Raw genomic sequence first — 25,241 nt, forward strand, 5'->3', positions numbered from 1 at the left:
TAAACTGTATTTTTTTTATCAATTACTTAGTTCGTAATGGGGGGGCGCGGCCCTGACACGAGATTATGTGGTGATTAAAAAAAATAGTTATATGTTTGTTTTTTAGTCCGTGTGCGGGGTGCACCTTCAAAATTCAAACCCGAATTTTAAAAAGTAGTGCAGCCCTTATACAAGTTTATACGGTACCATTGTCAGCGCAACTTATACAAGTTCTAAAGTTGAAAATTTGCTTTCACTGCTCAAGCCAATTAACTTGAAATAGTTTATTTTTATGTTGTTTTTTTCCAGAGAACAACATATTCTTTGTTTGTATGTATATTTTTTGCCAGCGGATAGACTGGATGAAGGTTTGGTTTAGGCAACGTTGCATATGGCATCTAAGAAGTGATATTCCTTATTGTAAACGTGTTGCTTTCAAGTTTATGCTTATGAGCTGGCATGAAGTCTCTCTGAGAGATAGTTTGTTTTTCTGCCAATCCAGTGTAATTCAAGAACTTGTATACACCTGAAGGGCTTTTTATTGCATTCGCATTTTTTTGGGAGGCTGTGCTTGGGTCACATTTTATGTTGATTTCGTTGAAAGAGCAAAGATAGAATACTGCCCAGGACCACTAATCACCAAAGGTAAAAACTTGCGCAAACAGTAGAAGAAGAAGGAGACGGTACAACAGGACAGAGCGCAAACTTCCAACTGGTTTATTTAGGAAACTGTACCTACATATATAGACAGGTGAAATCATATCAGAGTGATCAAGCGTAAACACGTGTGCACACAACCAGCGAAGATCCACTACCAAGCAGGGCAAAACTAATAAAAACTCATCATGTTATCACTGAGGCCAAAAGATGCTAGCTGTAAGAAGGCTGAATGAAGTATGCAGGGTAATACCAGCAACGCAGACAGATACACACACATACATCAGTGATAACATGATGAGTTTTTATTAGTTTTGCCCTGCTTGGTAGTGGATCTTCGCTGGTTGTGTGCACACGTGTTTACGCTTGATCACTCTGATATGATTTCACCTGTCTATATATGTAGGTACAGTTTCCTAAATAAACCAGTTGGAAGTTTGCGCTCTGTCCTGTTGTACCGTCTCCTTCTTCTTCTACTGTTTGCGCAAGTTTTTACCTTTGGAAATTATGAACCAACTCGCCCAGAAGAAAGTACTTATTGTACCACTAATCAGCTGACTCCCGACTTGATTATGTAATATGTTGACACACTCGGGAAACACTGGCTCAAGGCTTCAAACGCAAGGCTTCAAACACGTGTGACTTCTATAGCAGTGCCCACAGAATTGCGCAGTCAGTTTGTGTGAGCCTCCTTACACAAAACTGCGTGCTTGGGGCCAGGACAGTGTAGTGCTGTCCAAAAGTGTGCCAAGCTGCTTCTTCATATTCACGCTGATTTTGTGTGGGGTTTATTTCATCAATGGCCCAAGTGGGAGGAGCACATTGATTGCTCTCCGTGGCGAAGGGCATACGTGTGTTCAACCATGCAGTGTGCTTAAAGGGACACTGAGGAGAAATTCAAGTTGGCTTGTATCGACAGAATACCAGCTCCTGATTACAAAAACGCCATTCATACTGACAACAAGGCTCTTGTAACGTAGAAAAGAGCAAGAACCAAAATGCAAGTATCGCCGCCACAGGCCAAACTCGCAAGTACAAGCGTGATGACGTCATAGGACAAAACGGTGTTGCTAGAACCAATGGTTCTAGCAACACTAGGACACGAGAAACCACGAATCACTGAGGCACAGCCAATGCATGCGCAAATCTCCTTGACGTCGCCAGATGGCGCCACGTACCCGGCAGCTACGCGCGCGCCTGCAGCATCGGGACCAATCAGCGCCTGCTCACCAGCGGTAGGCGGGCTCCCGGTATTCCGCTCACGGTAACAAGGTGCGCGGTATGCTAAAGGTGTCTATTTGCGAGAACTTCGTTGACGACTTCCAGAACGGGACCCATCGTAACGCTGGCAAAACGCCGGTGCAAACGTAAACGAAGCGACATTAGCGACGGCTGCAATAGCCGATAGATGCCTTCAATGTGCGGCCGGCGGTAGCTTTCTTTTCGGCTGCTGCTAGGCCGCACTGCTGGCCGCCAGAAATCATGGAGTCTGCTTCACGTCATGTGCACATCATGTTTCACGTCACTTAGTCCTGTGTCATCATAAGAGAATCCCAAGTTTGAATCAGAGCGGCGGGAAAAACTTTTCCAACTTCGAATCCAAATTTCTTAGAAATAAATGCATCTTTTGCTGCCGGCCAAGTGGCAAAAAAGCCGTGAAATGCCGAACTATCGGATTTTGCTTTAAAAAAAATATTAATAGAGCTCTCCTCACTGTCCCTTTAACATTAGCTGTGTGATGCCCTGGTCATGTGCATCCAAGGCTTCCATGGAGGCTAAATCTTCTGCATTTAAAGAAGCTGCATCTCACTGTGATGTCACAAGTGAAGAGGCTTGCAGGTTTGAATTCGGGATGCCTTTCATAGCTTTGTTGGCACGAAGTGTTTGTGCAATTTGTGCAGCTATCTGTAGTGTTTGGCCCTGTACTGTGTGCTGTCTTGCATATATAACTTGAAAGCCAAACACTAAACACCCCTTCTTCATACAAGAAGTGTGGCTGCACTGTTGGCTGCATTTTGCCATGTGCACAGTACTGAAGTTGAAGAAATGTTCATGAAACGTGGCAGCTAGCCTTATATATTTCTGCATTTTTTTATTTGTCACACATAAGCTTTCTCCTGTTGCAATGACCGCTAGTATGTACAGTCGCCGACCGATTTTTCGGACTCGGCGGGACCCGAAAAATGGTCCGAATAATCGAACAGTCCGAACAGCGAAAAACCGGCTTTCAAAATCGCGAAAATCGCCGCTTCCCATGTTCCGCCTACAAGCGATAATATTAGACTATATCTGAGTTGTAGCTGTGCTTTCTTCATGCCGCACCCTATCACATCATGATACCAGATAGTGCGATGCAGCCGCGGTCATGCCGCGAATGAATGCACTCGCTGCGCGAAGCAAGAACAGTCTGTTTGCGTGGGGCAGTCATGCTCGCGAAGACCGCGAGGTGACCCATGGGTAATCCGCGGGAAGACGCGAGCGGGAGCGAGCGCCTCCAAATGCAGTCCCACCCTTGCCCCCGTCTACCGCGTTTGCTGTCCCGTTGTACCGTTTTCAATGCAATCACGTGCCCTTTGTAGGCCATCTTGATGGCAATGGAGAGCATCTCATTATCTCGACCATAGAGCTAATATACCAATCTCGACGATCGAGAACAAATAGCCAAACCTATCCAAGCCAGTCCGACTGCGCCCGCCGAGCTATAGCCGAGCCGATTCCGTTTAAATCCAAGATGGCGCCTTTCGCGGTGGTGGCAAACAGTTTGGTAGTGACAGCGATGCCCGCTGGCATCTACATTAGGCCAAAATAACAAATTTTCGGTTGAAAAACGATCACTGCAATATTGCTGGCGTCTATTTTAGTCCGAAAATTCGAACATTTAGACTCCGCAAAGTCTGAAATATCGGTAGTGAAAATGTACACGTTCCTATGAGGTGCGCGACGGTTCCTCGGCGAAGTCCGAAAATCGCGCTAGTCCGAATTATTGGAGTCCGAAATATCGGTCGGCTACTGTATATGGTTCTGCAGTGCAAGAATTTCTGTGCTAGAACCCTGGATGTGGCTTGTTTTAACAGTGGCTGCATCCAGAACATCCAGTATGGAGTCTTGCACACAGGGTTTTCCTTTGAAACCCAGCAAAACTATGAATCTCTCAGTGTATTCTTAGGAGCTCTCAGTCAGAAAAATAGTTGAGAGATTACCAGTTGGGTCATTGTTACCAGTTGCGTCATTGTGGGTAATGCATGGCAGGGCTGCCATGCATTCTGTTTGTTACATTTTGCCCAGTTTTGTGCAGAAGCGCTTTTTTCTTCTACTCCTGCAGCTGACGCGGCTGTCTCACCGAGATAGCCGCTGTACTGGCTCTTGCAGCTGTACTGGCTCTTGCAGCTGTAGGCCTGTCTGGGCTATATACAGGGTCTGTTCTGAAAGTAGTAGGACTGGTTTTTTCCTGGGCGAACGGCCGGACTAGAGGCGGTCTGCGCGTGCAGGATCGTTGAAGGGGGATATTGGGAATGCTGGGGAAAATCGCCAGTCGGCTCTCGGCCGTTGAAGAGAGCAGGTCGCTTGTACTGTGAACCCCTGTCGACACGTCTCGTCACGCGAAATCATGGAGCGTTTACCGGATCAGCGATATGCAATCAAATTTTGTGTAAATCTTGGTAAAACGGGCAAAGAGACTCACGGCATGTTTAAGGAGGCCTACGGTGACGTTGCCATGGGTAGACCACGTGTTTTTTGAGTGGCGCAAGCTGCTCCGAGAAGGTAAGGAAAGAGTGGAAGACGATGACCGCTCCGGACGCCCTTCGACCAGCAAGACCAACGAAAATGTGTAGCGAGTGAAACATTTACTGAACAGTGATTGGAGGATGAGTATCAGAATGATTGCTGATGACTTGAGCATTCCTCAGACCCAAGTTTTTGAGATCGTGACAGAAAACTTAGCCATGAGGAAAGTGTGCGCGAAGTTGGTGCCGGGAGTGTTGTCAGAGGAGCAAAAGGCCAACCGGAAAGCGATCCGCTAGGATCTTCATCCTGTGAATGAGGACCCCGATTTTTTGCCCAGCACAAGGCGGCAACGGTGCCTCAGCCCGCCTAGAGCCCCGACTTAGCCCCGCCAGACTTTTTTCTATTCCTAAAAATAAAATCGACGTTCAAGGGGAAACATCACGGATTGGTAGAGGCGGTTCAACAGGCCGTGACGAGGGAGCTAAACCTCATTCTGGCCCAGGCGTTCCTGGAGGCGTACGAAAACTGGAAAACTCATTGGCAGCAGCGTGTAGGTGCGGAAGGGTGCTACTTTGAAAAATTCCAATCGTTTTTATTACTCTCATGAATAAATTTTGTTAAAAAAAATGAGTCCTACTACTTTCAGAACAGACCCTGTATACAGAGCACAGAAAGCATGCTGAAATAGTGCTTTCACATGCTGACTCCTGTTGCTCATAGCTTGTGATCTGCTGCCTGACTGAGAAAGTAAAAGCGCAGTGCAACTCACAGATGGCAAACCACCGCCCGGCCCTGCCCCGAAACCAGCCCCAGTGCCCAAGCTTGGCGTTGCTGTCCAGGTAAATAACAATGCTGCTGCAGACCTTGGCTCTTTGATTCTGAGGGGAATGGCATCCTGTGAGAGATGTAGCAATTCATGAGAATTGCTTTTCCCCCCTCTAGTATTGCACGAGCTTGTTGCAGATTGTAAGCTGCAACTAGCGGTTCAGGCTTTCTTTTCGGGAAGAACACCTAATACCCCTGTCACACTAGCAAATTTAATGTCATTGGAACCTAATGGCATTTGATGCATCGAATGTCGTTTGGTCTCTTTCGGTGCTACACGGAAAAAAATGTCGTTCGAAAATGATGGCGTCGACCATCAGTGAAAAAAAAAAAAAATAGTCGAACTGAACGACATCAGCGCGCATAAAAGATGCTTGAAATTGGTGTGCAGTGTTTCAAAAGCGGGTGAGAACAATTTGTGTGCCGTATTATAAGCTTGAAATATTATTTGCGGCCATTCTGCACCACTTTAGCCATCAAAAGCCAAGCCAAGTACAAAGTCAATCACAAATCGGATAAATGTAAACAAACAAAATGGCTGACATGGCGGCGTGCGGACGCGCGGAGCTTGGAAATGACTTCCAAAAGGTGAACTGCTCAGTTACGTCTTTAAGTACCTTCGAGCTTAGCGAACATGGCACGCCAATCAGCAAGAATCGCGCATCCCAAAATGACCGACAGTCGCGGGAAAGACTGCTTCGCACTCGGCTGCTGCTGTAAGCTGCTGAGACCGAGAGTAACAGCTATCCACGGCAACCTCTAGTGTGAACAGATTCAAACCAACATTAACTTTTTTCAGCAGAACTAAATAAATGCACTTTCTACTTTTGGCAGTGTGCACATTATTTTTTCGCGTCGCTTGTTCCTGCTGCGTATCTGGTGTCCAGAGTATGCATTCGGTTCGAGATCGAATGCGAATGAGTTCCCCTAACTCGTTCGATGGCGAATGTTTACATGTTCCCGTGTAGCAGTCGATTAATGACACTAGGTGCTAGTGTCATTCGATTCGAATGACATTAAACTTGCTAGTGTGACAGGGGTATAACTCATGTGCTTTATTGCTGTCATGTTCAAGTGCCATGTTGGCATGGTAGATGAACATGGCTTCTTTGGCTTGCCACACACATGCCAAAAGCATTGGCAGCTTGTGTGGCAGTATGAGCTTTCAAAAGGATTTGCATTTTTTTTTACTGACCTTGGTTACACAATACAAGTTTCATGTAAGCAGAACCCCAGAACTCAATGCGAAAGTTCCATGAGGGATTTAAGAAACGAACACATTCTGAATAATCAGTCAGCTATTGGAGGTGCAAAATGGAAAGAAAAAAGTGATATGTTATGAAATGAACAAAATGTGCCTCTGTAGCATACACCTTTTTTCTTTTTCTTTCAAACAATGGCTGTACACTTCGTCTTACATAACCTTTTGCAGTGGAACCGTAGTTATGAATCTGATTTCTGGAATTTTACACCAAATTGGCCTTGGCTCTGATGACTTCTCACAGAGATAACGTAAAAGTCTGTATTGCATGGTGAGAGATTGTTCTGCATGTGGCAACCTGTGATATTGTAAAAAAAAGGAAAGAAGTACTGAGCTTGAAAGCATATATCGTTGATGCCTGGGGCTCTCTACAGTTTCTGTACTGTAGCGTTTTAGTACCTATCGCACAGCGCTAGGAGGGGAATTGAGAGGATGGAAATTGAAAAAAAAAATTGTTTGTGCCCAGTTCTACCCTAAACCTGCTGGATGTTAAAAAGTATGCCAATATTTTGTTATTTGTAGAGGGCAAGCATAAGCCAGCAAAGATCTCAGACTAAAAAACTTAACAGAAAATGTTCAAATTAGCTATACTGAATAACTGCAGGGGCTATGCTTAGTTTAGTTGCTTGAGGTGTTCATGTTCAGGCTTTTTTTTTTATTAAGTTTTAAAGGGACACTGAGGAGAAATTGAAGTTGGCTTGTATCGACAGAATACCAGCTCCTGATTACAAAAACACCACTCATACTGACAACAAAGCTCTTGTAACGTAGCAAAGAGCAAGAACCAAAATACAGGTATCGCCGCCACAGGCCAAACTCGCGAGTACAAGCGTGATGACGTCATAGGACAAAACAATGTTGCTAGAACCAATGGTTCTAGTAACACTAGAACACAAGAAGCCATGAATCGCTGAGGCGCAGCCAATGCATGCGCAAATCTCCTTGGTGTCGCCAGATGGCGCCACATACCAGGCGGCTACGCGCGCCTTCAGCATCTGGACCAATCATCGTTTGCTCACCGGCGGTAGGCGGGCGGCCGGTATTCCGCTAACGGTAACTAGGTACACGGTATGCTAAAGGTGTCTATTTGCTAGAACTTCGTTGACGACTTCGAGAACGGGATCTATCGTAACGCTGACAAAACGCCGGTGCAAACGTGATCGAAGCGACGGTAGCAACGGCCGCAGTAGCCGGTAGATGCCTTCAACGTGCGGCCGGCGGTAGCTTTCTTTTCGGCTGCTGCCAGGCCGCACTGCTGGCTGCCAGAAATCACGGAGTCTGTGTTACGTCATGTGCACGTCATGTTTCACGTCACTTAGTCCTGTGTCGTCATAAGAGAATCCCAAGTTTGAATCAGAGCGGCGGGAAAAACTTTTTCAACTTCGAATCCAAATTTCTTAGAAATAAATGCATCTTTTGCTGCCGGCCAAGTGGCAACAAAGCCATGAAATGCCGGACTATTGGATTTTGCTGTAAAAAAAATATTAATAGAGCTCTCCTCACTGTCCCTTTAACATCTGAAAGGTAGCTCTACTGGCATCTTTGTTGTAAGTTAAAGAAGCTGTTTAGGAATTTGATTCAAAAGTATTCTTTGTCAGCCTAGTTTGTGAGTTGCTCAAATGGAAACAATTTCAACACGAGCAAGACGCAGTTGCAACAGAGGCACGTGACATAGATCAGTGCTGACCTTGAACTGTTTGTTCTTAGAAATGTCAAACCAACTGATGTCACCGTGCTCATCAGAGCAGGAAACAGAAACCAGGTCTACGGGTAGCCTTTAAGGTGCAGCATTTTCCTGCCATTGATGCATGTTGAAGGGGTGCTTATTTAGTGGTCACTTGCTCTGACGATGAAGGCAGCTTTGACCAACGCTCTTTGTTTGCGCTCTGAAAAGGCAGGGAACAAAAGTTCTGTAGCAGTAGCTTTTTAGACACCGTAGTAGACTGCAACGACAGCCATAAGACGTGGTCTTTCTTTGTGGGTGCTGTCCACAGTCACATCAACAATGTGACATCAGTATGTAGCAACAGTACAGCTGTACACACGCCGCTAGTTGGCTGCTAGATAGCATTTTTAAAATGCTGTTGCAAGTAACAAGAAAATGGTCGTCTCTCTTGATGAAACTTACTAACTATTGAAAAAGAATAATCATTAAAAAAGAACTCAAGTTTCTGGTGTTGGAGAACATCCCTTCCGTTTCAAACGTCAAAGCATATTTTTTTTTTCAACTTCTCACTTCAGTGTGAGAAGCTAGTAGCTGGCGCCACTGCATGGATGCCTGCCTGGTGTGTGGAGGATGTGATCGCAAGCACAAACGGTGGGGCAAAGCTAAGCAGTACATGCACGTTTGTTAGCGTCTGTGCCACTTGCCGTGTTCCATCGTTTGTAATAAGGGAGCAATTACTCATTGACATCCACCCGAGCGCAGCCATACGGCTACAAAGGAAAGCTATACAGCTTTCTCAGAAACTTCGCAGTTAAAGAAAAATTCGTCCTGGTCCGGGGTTCGAACCCGGGACCACCGCTTCACTGGAGCAGTCGCTCTACCAATTGAGCTAACTGGGATGGCAAGCTTATGGTAGGGCGAGAGCGAATTGATCAACAACTCAAAGTGGGAACAGTGTTTGTGAAATGTGTGGGGTTTAAATGGGGGGAGATATATCCGTTCTCCCCGTTTAACCGCGGCTGAGCCAGTTCAAAGCCGCGCGGACCCCACCCCGTGGTCGCGTACGCTACCGAGCGCACGCCGACCACGGCGGGCCGTGCTCTGTGGGAACAAAGGAACGACACACTGGCTGCCACAAACAAGGCATTTATTGCTATAACAACAATAACGCCAGCTAGCAACAAAATACACTGAGGAATCGAGGAAGTCCGACTCACCAGCACGGCTACGAGCGAACGTTCGCCCACGCTAGGGCAAAGGGATAAACTCCGAGGCCGAGCGGGACGGGCTCGGCGGGAGCAAGTTCCAACCAAGAGGCGCCCGACGACGAAGAGCGAAGCTGCGAGCGAAACGTCCGGTTGCTTCCCGATCCCAGGGAGAAGAGAGCTAGCCTTCCCTCGCGCGCGAGCGGCAAAACACGCCATCCGTGGCGCTGCGGTCGCTGCGACGCGAGCGCCCTCCCTTGTTAGCTAGAGTAACCAAACTAAAGGGAGTGCTTTTCGGGGGCAGCTAACAACAGTGGGGTGCAATGCGGGAAAGTGAACGCAGGGGACGAAGGCGTCCCCACATCCCCCCAACCTTAAATAGACCCACACGCCTGCAAGTTACATGCTATGGAGGAGTCTCCTGGTCTTCATGCACTTGAGGCAGGTCTTGCAGCGGAGGTCACGCCGACAGCGTGCACGCAGTCTTCCGCGGTATTCCGAAGGCGGCGTGAAGGTCTCCGCTGGGACGTCTCGCATGGCCCGCGGACTAAGTGCCCGCAGGCCCACGAAGAGGAGGGCCGGTTGACCACTGCAGGCCAAGATTCCGCAGTAGTCGCCAGGGCAACAGCAGCCAGAGGTGGCTGCTGTCTGGTCTCGCCACGGCTGCCCCGGATGGATGCGGCGAACAGGATACAGGCCGCTCCGTCGCAGCAGGCGGCAGCGAGACGATGTGCACAAGACAGCAAGCCGGAGTGGCTCCACTGGATCTGAAAGATTGCCAAAACACACTCCGCACGCCTTTAACGTAGGTCACGGGAGGGGAAACTGCGTACACAAGAGCCTCGTGGCTCAATGCTCAACTCGCTAGCAAAAGGTGTCGGGTGGCCGTGCAACGCAAAGTTCGAGTGAACAAAGCCTTTCTTGAGTTGAACGAGAATGCTCAGTTCATGCGAGGTTAAAAAAAAAAACGGGCGGCCAGCAAAGTGCGCCCCCTCTCAACACCACGGTCCGGTGGTCGTGTCACTTTTGACAAGGTGCAGGCAGCTATGAATAGCCTTAGGCCTCACTACCATAGTGAAAGTCGACGACCCCCAACAAAAGAAAGACCCGAAACGGGTTTCGTGCGCGCAGCCGCGAGGAGACATCAGCGTTGTGGGGTGGTCCTCCCTGCTCACTGCACAAAGCAGCTTCTGAGCGATCGGCGCCCACCGTATCGGATGGTGTCGGAACGCCCGGTGCCGAGCTGCAATACCAGCGAGCTCGTAACGGCACCCGTGGCCCCAGGCCACCCGGCTCCCGGAGCCGCGACTCCCAGAGTCGAAAAGAGACAGCGAGAAAATATATACAGAAAACTCGGACCACCCACGCGGCTTCCGTACTCACTCGCTTCGGGCTCGGCAACTCCGCGGGCACTAGACCTCGCGCTCCCTCGATGCGGACCAAGTGGTTCTTGAAGAAACTCCAGGAAGAAAACTTCACAAAAAACACATGCTGAGCATGTCGAAAAGTTCAAACATGCTGCAGCGCAATACACCTCGCACTCAAGAAAGCATGCCGCAGGTCCTAGCGATCAAAATTCACACTAGGCCTACCACTTGTCAAGTCCGGACAAAGAGCGTTCCTCGAACCGAACTGACAGTCGTCCAATGTTCCAAGAGCAGGCCCCACGTTGGGCGCCAAATGTGGGGTTTAAATGGGGGGAGATATATCCGTTCTCCCCGTTTAACCGCGGCTGAGCCAGTTCAAAGCCGCGCGGACCCCACCCCGTGGTCGCGTACGCTACCGAGCGCACGCCGACCACGGCGGGCCGTGCTCTGTGGGAACAAAGGAACGACACACTGGCTGACACAAACAAGGCATTTATTGCTATAACAACAATAACGCCAGCTAGCAACAAAATACACTGAGGAATCGAGGAAGTCCGACTCACCAGCACGGCTACGAGCGAACGTTCGCCCACGCTAGGGCAAAGGGATAAACTCCGAGGCCGAGCGGGACGGGCTCGGCGGGAGCAAGTTCCAACCAAGAGGCGTCCGACGACGAAGAGCGAAGCTGCGAGCGAAACGTCCGGTTGCTTCCTGATCCCAGGGAGAAGAGAGCTAGCCTTCCCTCGCGCGCGAGCGGCAAAACACGCCATCCGTGTTAGCTAGAGTAACCAAACTAAAGGGAGTGCTTTTCGGGGGCAGCTAACAACAGTGGGGTGCAATGCGGGAAAGTGAACGCAGGGGACGAAGGCGTCCCCACAAATTTTGCTGTCATCCTTACATCTTTAAACATGCATCAAACAGTCTAGGACAGCTGTGTCTTCATGCATTGTATATAACTTAGCTGGCGTCTCATGGATAAAAGAACGCTCCTTAGGCATGTCTTGCCAGAGCATCCACAGTGGCAGATGCTTGGAAGCTTTGGAAGCTGCCAGAAGGTTGGTTTCCCACTGCACTGTGGGGTTCAGTGACGTGCATCACTTGCACACTGCACACCTTCTGAGGCTTAAGTTGATCAGCCACTTGGGGTCTGCGCAGTCTTTTCTATGAAACTGGGTTATGTGGCTTAAGCAGATGCCGTGTTGTCTGTCACTGCATCTTACATGTACCGGATGTCCCAACTAAATGTAACCAAACTTTTAAAAAAGTCGAAGTGTCCTAGTCCACTGAAACCAACTTAGGGTTGTTCATAGTCGCGTGGCCTAGTCTTGAGCATTTTTTTGGCTCTTCAAAGTTAATTAGTCAGCTAAGTTTAATTAGCTAACTTTTTAATTATTAACTTCAGGAAGAAAGTGTCAATGCAAAAGTTTTAGATCACCTCGAAAAACCGCTAGTAGTGCTGTTTTCGTCAAGTTGCAATTTACGTAGCTTCATTTATTGGCCTTTAAAGAAAGTTGTCACGTGACCAGCTGCTCGCTCACTTCTCTGCCCCAAGGTGCACCCAAAGTCTCGTCGAGGAGAGGACTTCAGAAAAAATGGATTTTATTCTTTAAGGCGCGTCTTGGGACGTTGAAGTGGCACAGTTGTCATGTGGAAGCTTTTTCTTATTGTGTGGGTTATGGTTAAAGGCTGGTAAAAAAACTACTTTACGTAAATATTACTTTGCTGCAAATGTCCCAGTAAGCTGTTTCTCAAAGCGATCAACAGCTTTTCCATTGACACTTTGTTCCTCGCCCCGCCACGGTGGCTCAGTGGTTACGGCGCTCGGCTACTGACCCGAAAGACGCGGGTTCGATCCCGGCCGCGGCGGCTGAATTTCTTGAAGCCGAAATTCTAGAGTCCCGTGTGCTGTGCAACGTCAGCGCACGTTAAAGAACCCCAGGTGGTCGAAATTTCCGGAGCCCTTCACTACGGCGTCTCTCATAGCCTCAGTCGCTTTGGGACGTTAAACCCCATAAAACCAATAAACCAAACTTTGTTCCTCAAGTCAATAATTAAAAAAGTTAGTTAATTAAGCTTAACTAATTAGTCAACCTTGAAGAACGAAAAAAATACTGCAGGTTAGGTCACGCGACTCTAAACAACCCTCATTTGGTTTCAGACGGCTAGGACACCCCGTGTTTTTTAAAAGCTTGGTTACATTTAGCTGGGACACCGGGTATATATTGTGCTTCCACAAGGTACCCATCAGGCACACCTTGTGCCTTGAAGCATAGCAGCATTGTTTAAAAAATTCACTGATGCAACTCTGTATCAAGAGCTTGTCCGCACTTTGCACTTGTGTCACCCAAGGTCATAGGCAAGATTCTGCTGTGAAACTGGCAAACTGTCACACTTGTATTCTGTGCACAAGTTGAAAGGGCCCCCACTGATAGTTTTGCATATTGCCGACACCACGTGCATTTTTTAGAGCACTGGCTTAGACACGGAACTATCTCAGCTCTACATGCTTTGAGGAACTCACAGATTTGAGCAAGGATTGTTTGGGCTGCGTAGCATTAGCTGGTGCATTTACTGCTGGGGATATCAGTTGGGGATCACCAGCATATATGCTACACCCTGTTTACTAAGGCTACAAGGCTATGAGGATACAAGGATACAAGGCTACACAGAACAGTCACGCCAGCGGTAGGGAGAAGTTTCAGCACGTATCGATAATTTTTAAAAAGTGCATTGCTGCAGCCTGAAGTACAGTTATGAAGTCGTGTTCTTTTGAAAACTTGTGAAGGTCTGTGTCTGTTGTACTTGGAGCATATAGTGACAGACGGAAGCACTGATTGATGTGCTTCCAATGCCTGTAGTTCCGATTTTGCCTTTTCTAAAGTGTTTATGCAAGTAAAGACTCATTTTAATGAATTTTTTGAAGTTCTGGTAAAAAGTTACTATAGTTCCTTTCGAACATAAAACAGTGCAAATTGCTTGCCTGAGTCTGGTGAGAAGAGGATCTATGCCTGATAGTTAATGAGTTGTCTCGTTCAAATACCATTTTCAGGCATGCACCTCAGGTTACTTCTCAGAAATAGGCTGAAACATTTCCTTTGTTGGGTTCCAAGCATTGAGATTGCTAAAATCAAAGGACAGTTTTGGTTGGACTGGGTCGTATAGTAGAAATTGATTTCATTTTTCTGTTTAAAAGTGCAGTGAAGGGGAATCTGAACTCGTCTTTTTGTCGCGGGAACTCGATCTACACGTTCCGAGCATTCCTAGAATCTTCGACTTATTGCCCTGTGTGGCCGATTTCCATAATTAAATTAGGTTAACGTCTGGCTCCCGCCTTTTTTTTTTTTTAATTCTCCCCGTACGGTGGGCGGAGTCGACCAACGCGTGGAGTGCCTTTCAGCCAGCAGTGTTGAGGCTTCGCTTTCGCTTTATTTTGTTTTTTAGGTTTCCTTGAATAAATAGTTTCATTTGCAGATAATATAGCTGCAAAATAAGCCCGGTGAAATAAAAATACGCGCGGACTATTTGCTACTATAGACTACTACGTATTACTCCGCCGATGGCAGAGCGGCAAGCCGCCACGGGACTGGGTGAAAGGCGCTCCACGCGTTGGTCGACTCCGCCCACCGTACGGGGAGAATAAAAAAAAAAAAAAAGGCGGGAGCCTAACGTTAATTTGATTTAATTAGGGAAATCGGCCACACAGGGCAATAAATCGAAGTTTCTAGGAATGCTCGGAACGTGTAGATTGAGTTCCCACGGCAGAAAGATGAGTTCAGATTCCTCTTCACTGCACCTTTAATGTTTGGCACCAGCTTCTCAGAGACATCACCGGAGACATTGCCCCTGTGTTGGGTACATCTGTTGGATCTTGGAACATGACTTAACATTGGTGTTAAAAAACAGAAGGTAGTTGCTCCTTGAAGATAGCGGCATGGGCAGACCACCATCTTTACTCTGTTAATTTGGGGCCTACACTACTTACACTGATTCCTTCACCTGTAGGGACCTCCTGCACAGGCGCTCAAAAGACCACCAGCAGATGGACCAACTGGTGGGCCTGCAAAGAAAGCAAAGCCAGACCCAAATCCTGAAGGTGTGTTCATTTTTGTATATGCACGTGTGTGTGCTTGCAACATTTTTGGGGTATGTGAAACCTTGTAGTGGTAATTCTGGGGCATTTATTGAATCGGAAGAGACCACTAATCAAGTGGTGTCATAGTATATGGCCACAAAAAAATTCAGGGGGGCACTTTGTTGACCTATAGTGCGGTGAGGCAAAAGCCTTAAGCGCAGTGTTGCTGCTTGTGTCACTGATGTGTGGTTAAGATGTTAAGCTTCGCCTACAAGAGTGAAACGCGACAGCGTCATGCAACGCTGACAGGGAGTCCACAGAACGCCATCGCCGTTCGGTCGGTAAATTGGTTTTTGAGGAAAGGAATATCTCGCATACCTCGGTGGACACCTGAACCTCCCTGTAACGGGAAGGGAGGAAGATGGGAGTGAACGAAGACACATATTCACTAGATGTGCCCTTGTTCATTCCAAACCGTTGAGCTGGTGTGGGTGGCGGAGTGGTTAGCATGCTCGTCTCGCACTCCGGAGACCCTGCTTAGATTCCCCAACTCGACCAATTTCCTACTCGGTTTTATTTATGTATCCGGCCTGATTAGAAAGGTTTAATTAGGCTAATTCGATGATTAAGCAATTAACTAAACTCAGTCCCACTTACTTGGAACATCACTATACGATCCCTTTCATTGGTTGCATGGTTACTAGCCAAAGTACAATTGGCCCCGTTTGAAATTCGCACACTGTGACGTCACGACCGTTTCGACCAATTGAAAAGCGTGACATTTCTGTTAACTGCTGCTTACAACGATGAGGCATTAAAGGCTTCCGCCTTAATAAAAGTGAAAATATTACGTTTATGCTTGCTACCCAAATCACAAAATTCAACGAGAGCAAACATGAACATTTTCCAAATAAAAAAAATTTCTGCTGCTTTCACCTCTTTATTCCTTCCATCATGGTATAGTTCAGGCATCCACCCACTATAAGACTGCTGCTGCGCCTTTCCTTACATCTACCGTATAAATGCGTGTAAGGGTCGCACCCTGTTTTCCCGAAGGAAATATTAAAAAAAGAAAGATCCGTGTAAGGGCCGCGCCCAAACTTTCCACGACTCGCGCGGGAATAGCCTTTGAAATGCATGAACAGTGGCCGCCGTGATCAGCTCGTGCCGCGAGCAACGGTGCGCTTGACCGCGGAGGCCACGCATGCACACAGGAGCTTCCTGTTGCCATCCACAGATGATGCCCGAGGCCACAGGTCATCATCATCAACTTTTTCCTCCGCCGCGAGCTCCCGCTATTGATATTGGCATCAGTATCGCCAGCTCCAGCTTTTTGTAGGCACGGGAGTTTGGTAGCATGTTAGTGTGTTAGTTCACCGTTGTTGTGGCTTTTGTGTGCTGCTGCCGAGCGTTGCAATTTCAGCATGAGATGGGCAAGCACCTTAATAGCTACATGGCTGAGATTTTGCTCTTGAACGTGGCAAGCGTGTGGTGGGAAGGAAATTCGATGTGGCCGAGGAGTGTGTCCGACAATGGTGATGGTGCAACCAGAAAGATACATTGAGGAGCACCCGTTGTGGTGGCTTAGTGGTTATAGCACTCGGCTGCTGGTCCGAAAGACGTGGGTTTGATCCCGGCCACGGTGGTCGAATTTCGATGGAGGCGAAATTCTAGAGGCCCGTGTGCTGTATGATGTCAGTGCACGTTAAAGAACCCCAGGTGGTCGAAATTTCCGGAGCCCCTCACTACGGCGTCCCTCATAGCCTGAGTCGCTTTGGGACGTTAAACCCTAATAAATCAAATTAATAAATCAAAACTTACGTATTACATTTGTTAGATCAGGAATGGGGCCCTTGCATGTGATTTGGCATTCCTGTGGTCAAGATGAAAATAATTAAGGCACATCTTGGTGTTTTTGAGCATTAAGGATGATGGTCCAGATGAAAAAAAAAGGTCAAGGAAAGAGTCAAAGGTCACCTGAAATAATAATGATGAGTGGAAATTTGCTCATAAGGAAAGTTAGACAGTGAGGACACTTCAACATAGTCCTGGTATCCTCGTTGTGGTGAGTGGAAACTCTACAGACAGCCAACATCCTCTTTGCTTGTGAGATTTGGCTCCCTGCAGTTCGATCCCGGCCGCGGCGGCTGGAATTTCTTTGGAGGAGAAATTCTAGAGGGCCGTGTGCTGTGCGATGTCCGTGCACGTTAAAGAACCCCAGGTGGTCGAAATTTCCGGAGCCCTCCACTACGGCGTCCCTCATAGCCTGAGTCGCTTTGGGACATTGAACCCCATAAACTAAACCAAACCAAACCGTTACTTCCTTTTCTTGGTGATGAAGCACAAGCTTAGGGGATGTCATTTTGAAGCCATGTACGACATCCAGAAAAAGCAGAGATTCTTATTCTTGGATAGCAGTACTTCTTGGGAGTTTACAACTGAGGTAAAAGGTAGTGGGAAAGAGTTATTACTGCACAAAAGAACTATTTTGAAGAGCATAGTAGTAAAAAGGTCCATCTAAGAAACTTTTTCATCATACCCATGGTAAGACTATGTTCTGAAAACAATGAGCTTAATATTGTCACGTTGTACTGACGGCAGTCCAGTGGTGAGGAAGACACCAGCCAGTCTTGGAAACGAAGCTCTTTATTTGGGCTGACTTGCGCCCGCAAAATAACTGAATCACTCGGTGGCGCCGTAAGCAACAGACGTGCTCGTCGGTCGTCGAACTACGAATGCCCGCTGCTAGCGGCATCATTCAATTTAAAGTTCAATTTAAAGCCGGCAAGGAAACTTCGAGATAACAGGTCGATATCATGTAGAGTAATCTGGTAACACGTAGATGCAGCTGTTCATGGCTGTGAACAATCGAGATTAGACTGGTCGCTTCTCGCATCACAAACAAAAATGATAACACCCCTTTTTTGCGGCTTTGCCCGAACTATCCGACGCTACAATGATACGTGGCAGTATGCTTATGTCTTATTACAAACTTGTTGAAACATTTTTGTAGTTTGGCTCCCTGCTTTTGTATTTATTATTATTATTTACATATACTGTTGTCTCGCAGAGCAAGACATTACGGGAGTGGGTGCATACACAAACAGTGATCACAATATAGCAACAAGCGTGCAAAGGAAAGCAAAGAAAATAAACACACTCTCACATATGGTTTTGTAGTTGATTGAAAAATTTGTCATGCGGCAATGCACGATATGAACCATCCAGTGAATTCCACATTTTTCTAGTGCGCCGTAAAAAAAGGGTACTGGTAAGAATCAATTGATGCCTGTAATGGAACTAAGTTAAACAGGCTACTGCGTCGTGTGCGTGGTGCAGAAGTATTGGAGAACTGAATTGGTGCTTGTACAGATAAAGTGCCAGGTATAATGTCGTGGAAGGGAATGATGCAGTCATGTATGCGCCTGTCAGCAAGGGACGGAAACTATAAGATGGTGGCATGTGTTGAGGGCAAGAAATTGCAGTCATAACAGGGATAAATAAATCTGATCGCTTTTTTTTTTTGACCAGACTGAAGTAGTTTTATATCGCATAGATGATAGGGTGACCAAAAGGCAGAAGCATATTCATGAAGTGGTCTAACCAAAGATTTATACGCTGTAATCTGACATTCTTTTGGGGCTATCTTCAAGCTGCGTTTAAGAAAACCAAGTTTTCTCGGTGCTTTTGCCCACGTTATTTCTATATGCCTGTGCCACTTCAGATTAGATTGTGCATTACTAAAATTTGAGGGGGGTGTTTGTGACTGACTTCATGCTTTGTTTATAGTTTAAGTTGTTTAGCTTCAGAAATTCTTTTCTGTCCTTGTGTTCCATACTCGAGAGCTACAGTGATGTAATGCATCAGCCGATTACTGCACTCTAACTTAATTACCATGTGGCTTTATACCAGATCTTAGCTCTTTCCCTACCGTGCCCATTGAGCATCGTTAGCCCGCTAACGATCATTTCGTGCCCCGATTTCAGAACCTTCTGCGTTGCTAATGACCACACTGCAGATATAGCTTGTAGGCAAGGAACCAAAGTTTTGTTTCCGATGTAGTTTTATTTTGTCCCGCGAGGGGTCACTTTCTAACACGCCGCAAAGAAATGAAGTCGCGGACCTGCGCTCATTGCCCGCCATGTTGCCCGCAGATGACGCCTTCGCCGCTCGACTTCGGAGCCTTCCGCGTTGCTTACAGGCACGATGCGCAACTGGCTTGTAGTCCGAGAACTGAAGCTTTGTTTCCGATGTAGTTTTTTTTGGTCCCTACAAAACGACATTTTTTTGAACGCGCTCCGAAGATGCGGTACCATCAAAGTCGCTTGGCAGCCTCCACCTGCGCGCCATGCGCTCTAAAACACCAAATCTCAGGACTCTGTTTTCGTCTACGATTGATTTAATTGACGACCTGTGCAACAACGAGCCTGAAAATGTTGCAAGCCGCTGAAGAAGATTCAGTTTTCACATCGGTGATGATGGAAACCAGCCTGAAACACAGGCGGCCGCGCTCCAATGCACAGCTATAGGGTTTCCAGTTATTGTTTTGTAGCAAGAATATTATTCGAGATAGAAATGATTTTTTTTTTTGCAGATAGTGGCCAATAGAGTAAAAAACATTTTGCATATTTCAGAAAATTTTTAACATTTTTTTCTTTTAAGTCAAAGCGTATCTTTGCAAGTTTTGTGCAATTTTTTCCTAAAATCTCGTTGTTGGTAAATAAAATTTTTTTGTTGCAACATGCAATTTGTTGTTTAAACTTATATGAATAGAGAGCACCTTTATTCAGCTCTGTTTTTTGGTGTTGCAATAAATATTGAATGCAATAGTTTTTACAGAAAAGAAAAATGTACTGAAACCTTCAGAAAATGTTGATTTTCCCCATGGTACGGAAAGAGTTAATGACACCTACTGTGCTGCTGAATGCGTAATGTAGGAGCATGAGGATTTGATTTGCCACTTTTGTCGGTTGTGATACCTCTAACCTGTGTAACTACTTGATTGGAGTCTCTCTGGTTTGGAACCAAATCACTGAATATTGCTCCATTGTGGTATTTCCAGGTAGTGCAGTGCCGAAGGCACCAGACGGAAAACCTGCTGCCAAAAGGATATTGTCATGTGACGTCTGTAATATCAGGCTCAACTCTGAATTTCAAAGAAATGAGGTATGTTCAACGTTTTCATAGTTTCTTTAAGGGGGACATGGGTCTTAGAGCATTTTTTTTATTTACAAACCAAATCCAATGAAACTGCACAGACTTATTCAGTTTTTTCTGCTCATTTCAAATATGCAATTTGTTTATTTCTAGGCCAATTAGTTCCTGAGATATTAATATATATCATGCCATTGTCTGCTCAAACAATAGAAAAAAATGGGCCACCAGAAATTTAATTTTAATATGTGGGTAGATACTACAATGTGTGAGGAATGCAACGCTGGAAGCAGTTTTCAGTTTTTTGTCCGTGTGGACAAATGGGCTTAATAGTTAGTTTTCAAGTGAATTAACCAGACATACAGTGCCAGAAAACACATGACACACATGAAACTAACTATAAGCCGATATATCCTTACGGACAGAAAACTGAAAACTGCTTCCAGCGTTGCATTCCTCACACATTGTAGTATCTACCCACATATTAAAATTAAATTTCTGGTGGCCCATTTTTTTTGTTTGAGCAGACAATGGCATGATATATATTAATATCTCTGGAACTAATTGGCCTAGAAATAAACAAATTGCACATTTGAAATCAGCAGAAAAAACTGATTAAGTCTGTGCTGTTTCATTGCATTTGGTCTGTAAATAAAAAATTAATGCTCTAAGACCCCTGTCCCCCCTTAAGTCCTGGTAGCTAAGTTGCTGTGCTTAATTAACCCTTTATAGGGTACAAGGAGGAGTAAAGCGGAACTTTATCTTTTAGTGCTGGAATGGTTGCGTCAGCGCAAAATACTTGGTTTAAACCATTTTTCGGTGCCCCTTAGTAAATGCCTAACGCAGAAAAGGTGGAACAGTGTTTGTCCCACTCACCATGAGGGTTTCCACAGTACAGTGGGATGAGGTATGCTCCGCTGACATGTTTTAAGTTGAACAGAGGCAAAAAGAAATAAAAATAATGTCGTCCTCCTTGCACTGACCAAACCCTACATGACACTTAAAGGGACAAAACCGGAGTCCACGAAGACAGAGCATACACTGATAACTGCTGTCTGTGAGAGAGCGAGGTGTGGCACCCTTCGTAGTGTAGGGTCTCAGTGGTAGCATGCTAATCGAGCATCATGTACGACCAGTTTACTGGTCGAGTGGTTTAAGGGGGGACGAGGGTCTTAAAACTGACCTTTTTATTTGTGGCTAGAATCTCATGAAATTCTGCACACAGAGGCATTTGTCTCTTCTGATTTCAGAAATGTATTCGTAATTGAGCTGATGGTCATAGGTCAAAAGTTATCTTAAATTCTAGAGTGTAATTAATTACGCAGCTTTAATGAACTTTCTCATTGCATTTTGTTTCTTTTAATTACATGATTTGATAGCCAGTGAATTCCCATACCTGGTGACATTCTTACTTTTTTCGTTTAGGCCATACAGAATAGAAATTTACAATTAGCTTAACGAGGTTGAGTGTTAAATACTGCGACCTTTTACTCTCGACATAGTATGTCAGGATGAAATGCCTTTAGATAAAAACAAAGAATGTCATCGGGTATGGGAACTCTCTGGCTATCAATTCATGTAAAGAAAAGCAACAAAGTGCAATGTGAAAGTTCATTAAAGCTGCATAAGAAATTACCTAATTACATTCTACACTTTGTAAGATTTAAGATCACCAGCTCAATATGATTACATATTTGAAACCAGAAGAGAAAAATGCATCTGTGTACAAAATTTCATGAGATTCTAGCCATAAATAAGAAAGTTAGTTTTAAGACCCTCATCCCCCCTTAAGTGTGTCCATAATGTGTATGTGTGCGTGTGCAGTTTGTTCATGTTTTTTTCATGTAGTGTCTTTGTGTCTTGTGCAGCATTTAAAAGGGAAGGTTCACAAGGATCGGCTTGCTGAGCTGAAGGGGGGACCAGGTGGTGCCGTTAAGCCTGCCGGTACCATTAAGTCTGCTGGGCCCATGCAGCAGAAGGTAGGATGCCAGTGGGCAGTTTAAGCATGCTCTGGTGAAACAAAGAAGTGTGCAGTTGACGACCGATTTTTCGGATTCTCTAGGGACCGCGAAAGCGACCGAAAAATCGGGCAGTCCTGAAAATCAAGTTCCACCGAAAAAATCACGAACTTATACCCAATATGCCGCAGAAAGCGGCCAATTGTGTTGCGCACATTCTAAAGCTCCTCGTGACTATATTTCGCCATGCGACGTACCGTACAAACGCGTATACATAGCTTGCACCGACGTCACATCCGGCGGCTGCCGGTTGCGAGTCGGCCATGTTGCCGAACCACCGCCACACCGCCTCTAGCTTTCCGCTGCCCATGTTAGCTCGCAGCGTGTCGGTTCTCGTCCATCCGTAGATTCGGTATGGTTTTGTGTGCCACCCTTGGCTGCTACGACTGTAGCGGCAGCTCCAGGTGAAAGAAGCTGTTTAACACGAACTTCATCTGCATTCGTAAGGTAATTGTAGGCATGCAAGTGCAAATGTTCCATGACTCAGTACGAATGTGCGCGAATGGCGGCCATGTCGGTCGAAAAACAAGAGACCAGAATACCAGAGGGAGCTGAGAAGATCATCATCCGCCCTAGCAGAGGACTTGACAAGCTCCTCAAATGCGGAATCACATACCTGACCAACGTCATCATAGCGTCAGCGGGTACAAATTGTGCACAACACAGAACTTTTCAGGAAGATGGACTGAATTAATCTTTCTCTCTGTCTCTGCCTCTCTCACACAGTTGCACGCACACACCGCGCGCACACGCGCGCACACACCGCGCGCACACACCGCGCGCACACACCGCGCGCGCACACACGCACGCACGCGCACACACACACACACACACACACACACACACAATGTTGCCTTCCTCTTAAAACTGCTTACATTTTTATGGATAGTTGTGTGCAGTGCTGCCTCTGCACGCAACTTGCTCCTCCAAATAATGTGCATGGTATTGTAGAGGTCTGATGCGGCCGTGTGGTTTCCTCTTTTTTTGATGCTTCAACACGAGTTGCTGGGGGTGCCAGCATTTTTTGAAATCGGAGAAATTTTACTTTCCTTTTTTTTTCTCCTTTGCTACAGGGTGCACTACTGGGGAACAAACCACAAGGTGCTGCTCCAGGAAAACAAGGTAATCATAGCTTTTGTGAGCAATTTGCCTTTTCGGAGAGGCATGCAAGCAGACTAGCCAAAACAAAGCAGGTTACAGTTCAGCCTACTTAGAACAGGCACTTTTAAATGAACCTTTACTTAGCCCATGTGAGTGTGAGATGATTCTCATATACACATTAACCGCGGTGGCTCAGTGGTTACGGCACTCGGCTGCTGGCCCGAAAGACGCGGGTTCGATCCCGGCCGCAGTGGCTGAAATGCGATGAAGGCGAAATTCTAGAGGCCCGTGTACTGTGCGATGTCAGTGCACGTTAAAGAACCCCAGGTGGTCGAAATTTCCGGAGCCCTCCACTACGGCGTCTCTCATAGCCTTAGTCGCTTTGGGACGTTAAACCCCAATAAACCAATCATATACACATTACCATAGGTCGGCACACTCACTCACGAGTGCACTCGTATCGCCTCACACTCATGTCCGTGAGTGTAGGTGGTCATGAGTGTGAGTGCGAGTGAGTGGTTGTGTGAATGAACGTGAGTGTAAGTGCTAGTGAGTGAATGTGAGTATGGGTGGTCATGAGTTGAGTGTGAGAGCGAGTGAGTGGGTGTGAGTGAGTAGATGTGATTACGAGTAGAGGTGAGTGGGGCTAAACAGGCACTCATTGCCTCGGCAACGAGCGCGGGAGCACACATGCGTAACATTGGCGGGACATGGAATATGCATGATAAGTGACCGCCTTCTTCGAGCATTGAAACTGTGAAAATTGGCCAAATAGCCCGACAGAGAGCGTGAGCTGCTCACCACCCCATCTTTGTGACTCTGGCTGTGCCAGGGAAGCCACGAGCTCAGTCATCGGCAGCAGTAAGTCTCTCATCCCCTCCGATGCCAGCAAACAAGAAAAGAATGAGTAAACATAAGCATGAGTGAGTGGTCATGAGTGCGAGTGGACACGAGTGCGAGTGGACACGAGTGCGAGTGGACACGAGTTTGACACTAGTTTGAGTGAGTGCTAGTTTGAGTGAGTGGTTGTGAACGTGAGTGGACGTGAATGGGATTGAGCCACCTCTCATGGTGTCGTGGTATGCAAATTAGTGCTATGAAACTGAGTCTGAGTTAGAAGGGACGTCCGCATGTCCATGGAGCACTGCAGACTGCAAAGAAGAGTCCGAAGGCCCTGTTTCTCTCATGTCGATTGTAAATGGTGTGTAATTAACACGGGCACATGGAAAAATGCAAAGAACAACTACGAAAATATCGGACACTTAAACTTGGCATCAGCAAGGCTGGTGCAGGTTTCAGGGTAACTGAGCTCTGTCTGCCTGGGGAAGTGATCTTGGGAAAGGGAGGAAAAAAAAAAAGAAATGTGCATGTTTTAGGGGTCAACTGTTACATAGATTAGCTTATTTACTCTCGTAACGTGCGCACCCTTAAAGGGACACTGAGGAGAAATTGAAGTTGGCTTGTATCGACAGAATACCAGCACCTGATTACAAAAACGCCACTCATACTGACAACAAAGCTCTTGTAACATAGAAAAGAGCAAGAACCAAAATACAGGTATCGCCGCCACAGGCCAAACTCGCAAGTACAAGCGTGACGACGTCATAGGACAAAACAGTGTTGCTAGAACCAATGGTTTTAGTAACACTGAGACACGAGGAGCCACGAATCACTGAGGCGCAGCCAATGCATGCGTAAATCTCCTTGGCATCGCCAGATGGCGCCATGTACCCAGCAGCTATGCGCGCCTGCAGCATTGGGACCAATCAGCGCCTGCTCACCGGCTATAGGCGGGCTCCCGGTATTCCGCTAACGGCAACAAGGTACATGGTATGCTAAAGGTGTCTATTTGCGAGAACTTCGTTGACGACTTAGAGAACAGGATCCATCGTAACGCTGGCAAAACGCCGGTGCAAACGTAAGCGAAGCGACGGTAGCGACGGCCGCAATAGCCGATAGATGCCTTCAACGTGCGGCCGGCGGTAGCTTTCATTTCGGCTGCTACAAGGCCGCTGTGCTGGTCGTCAGAAATCACGGAGTCTGCGTCACGTCATGTGCACGTCATGTTTCACGTCACTTCGAATCCCAAGTTTGAATCAGAGCGGCGGGAAAAACTTTTTCAACTTCGAATCCAAATTTCTTAGAAATAAATGCATCTTTCGCTGCCGGCCAAGTGACGACAAGGCCATGAAATGCCGAACTATCGGATT

The 25,241-nt window shown here is 46.5% G+C and overlaps 1 protein-coding gene across 1 annotated transcript in view; it reads left to right on the plus strand.

Moving 5' to 3' along the window:
- LOC149327883 (uncharacterized) overlaps positions 1-25,241 on the plus strand; it is a 65,031-nt gene that overhangs the window by 33,028 nt on the left and 6,762 nt on the right. The window contains exons 9-13 of the mRNA XM_089563306.1: positions 5,134-5,201; positions 14,689-14,779; positions 19,821-19,924; positions 21,781-21,891; positions 23,004-23,052. Coding sequence (XP_089419432.1) covers positions 5,134-5,201; positions 14,689-14,779; positions 19,821-19,924; positions 21,781-21,891; positions 23,004-23,052 — 423 coding nt within the window. The remainder of the gene's footprint in view (positions 1-5,133; positions 5,202-14,688; positions 14,780-19,820; positions 19,925-21,780; positions 21,892-23,003; positions 23,053-25,241) is intronic.

Source organism: Amblyomma mixtum, chromosome 10, assembly GCF_055824585.1.
Source record: "Amblyomma mixtum isolate Tamu chromosome 10, ASM5582458v1, whole genome shotgun sequence".
Classification (NCBI taxonomy): Eukaryota; Metazoa; Arthropoda; class Arachnida; order Ixodida; family Ixodidae; genus Amblyomma; species Amblyomma mixtum.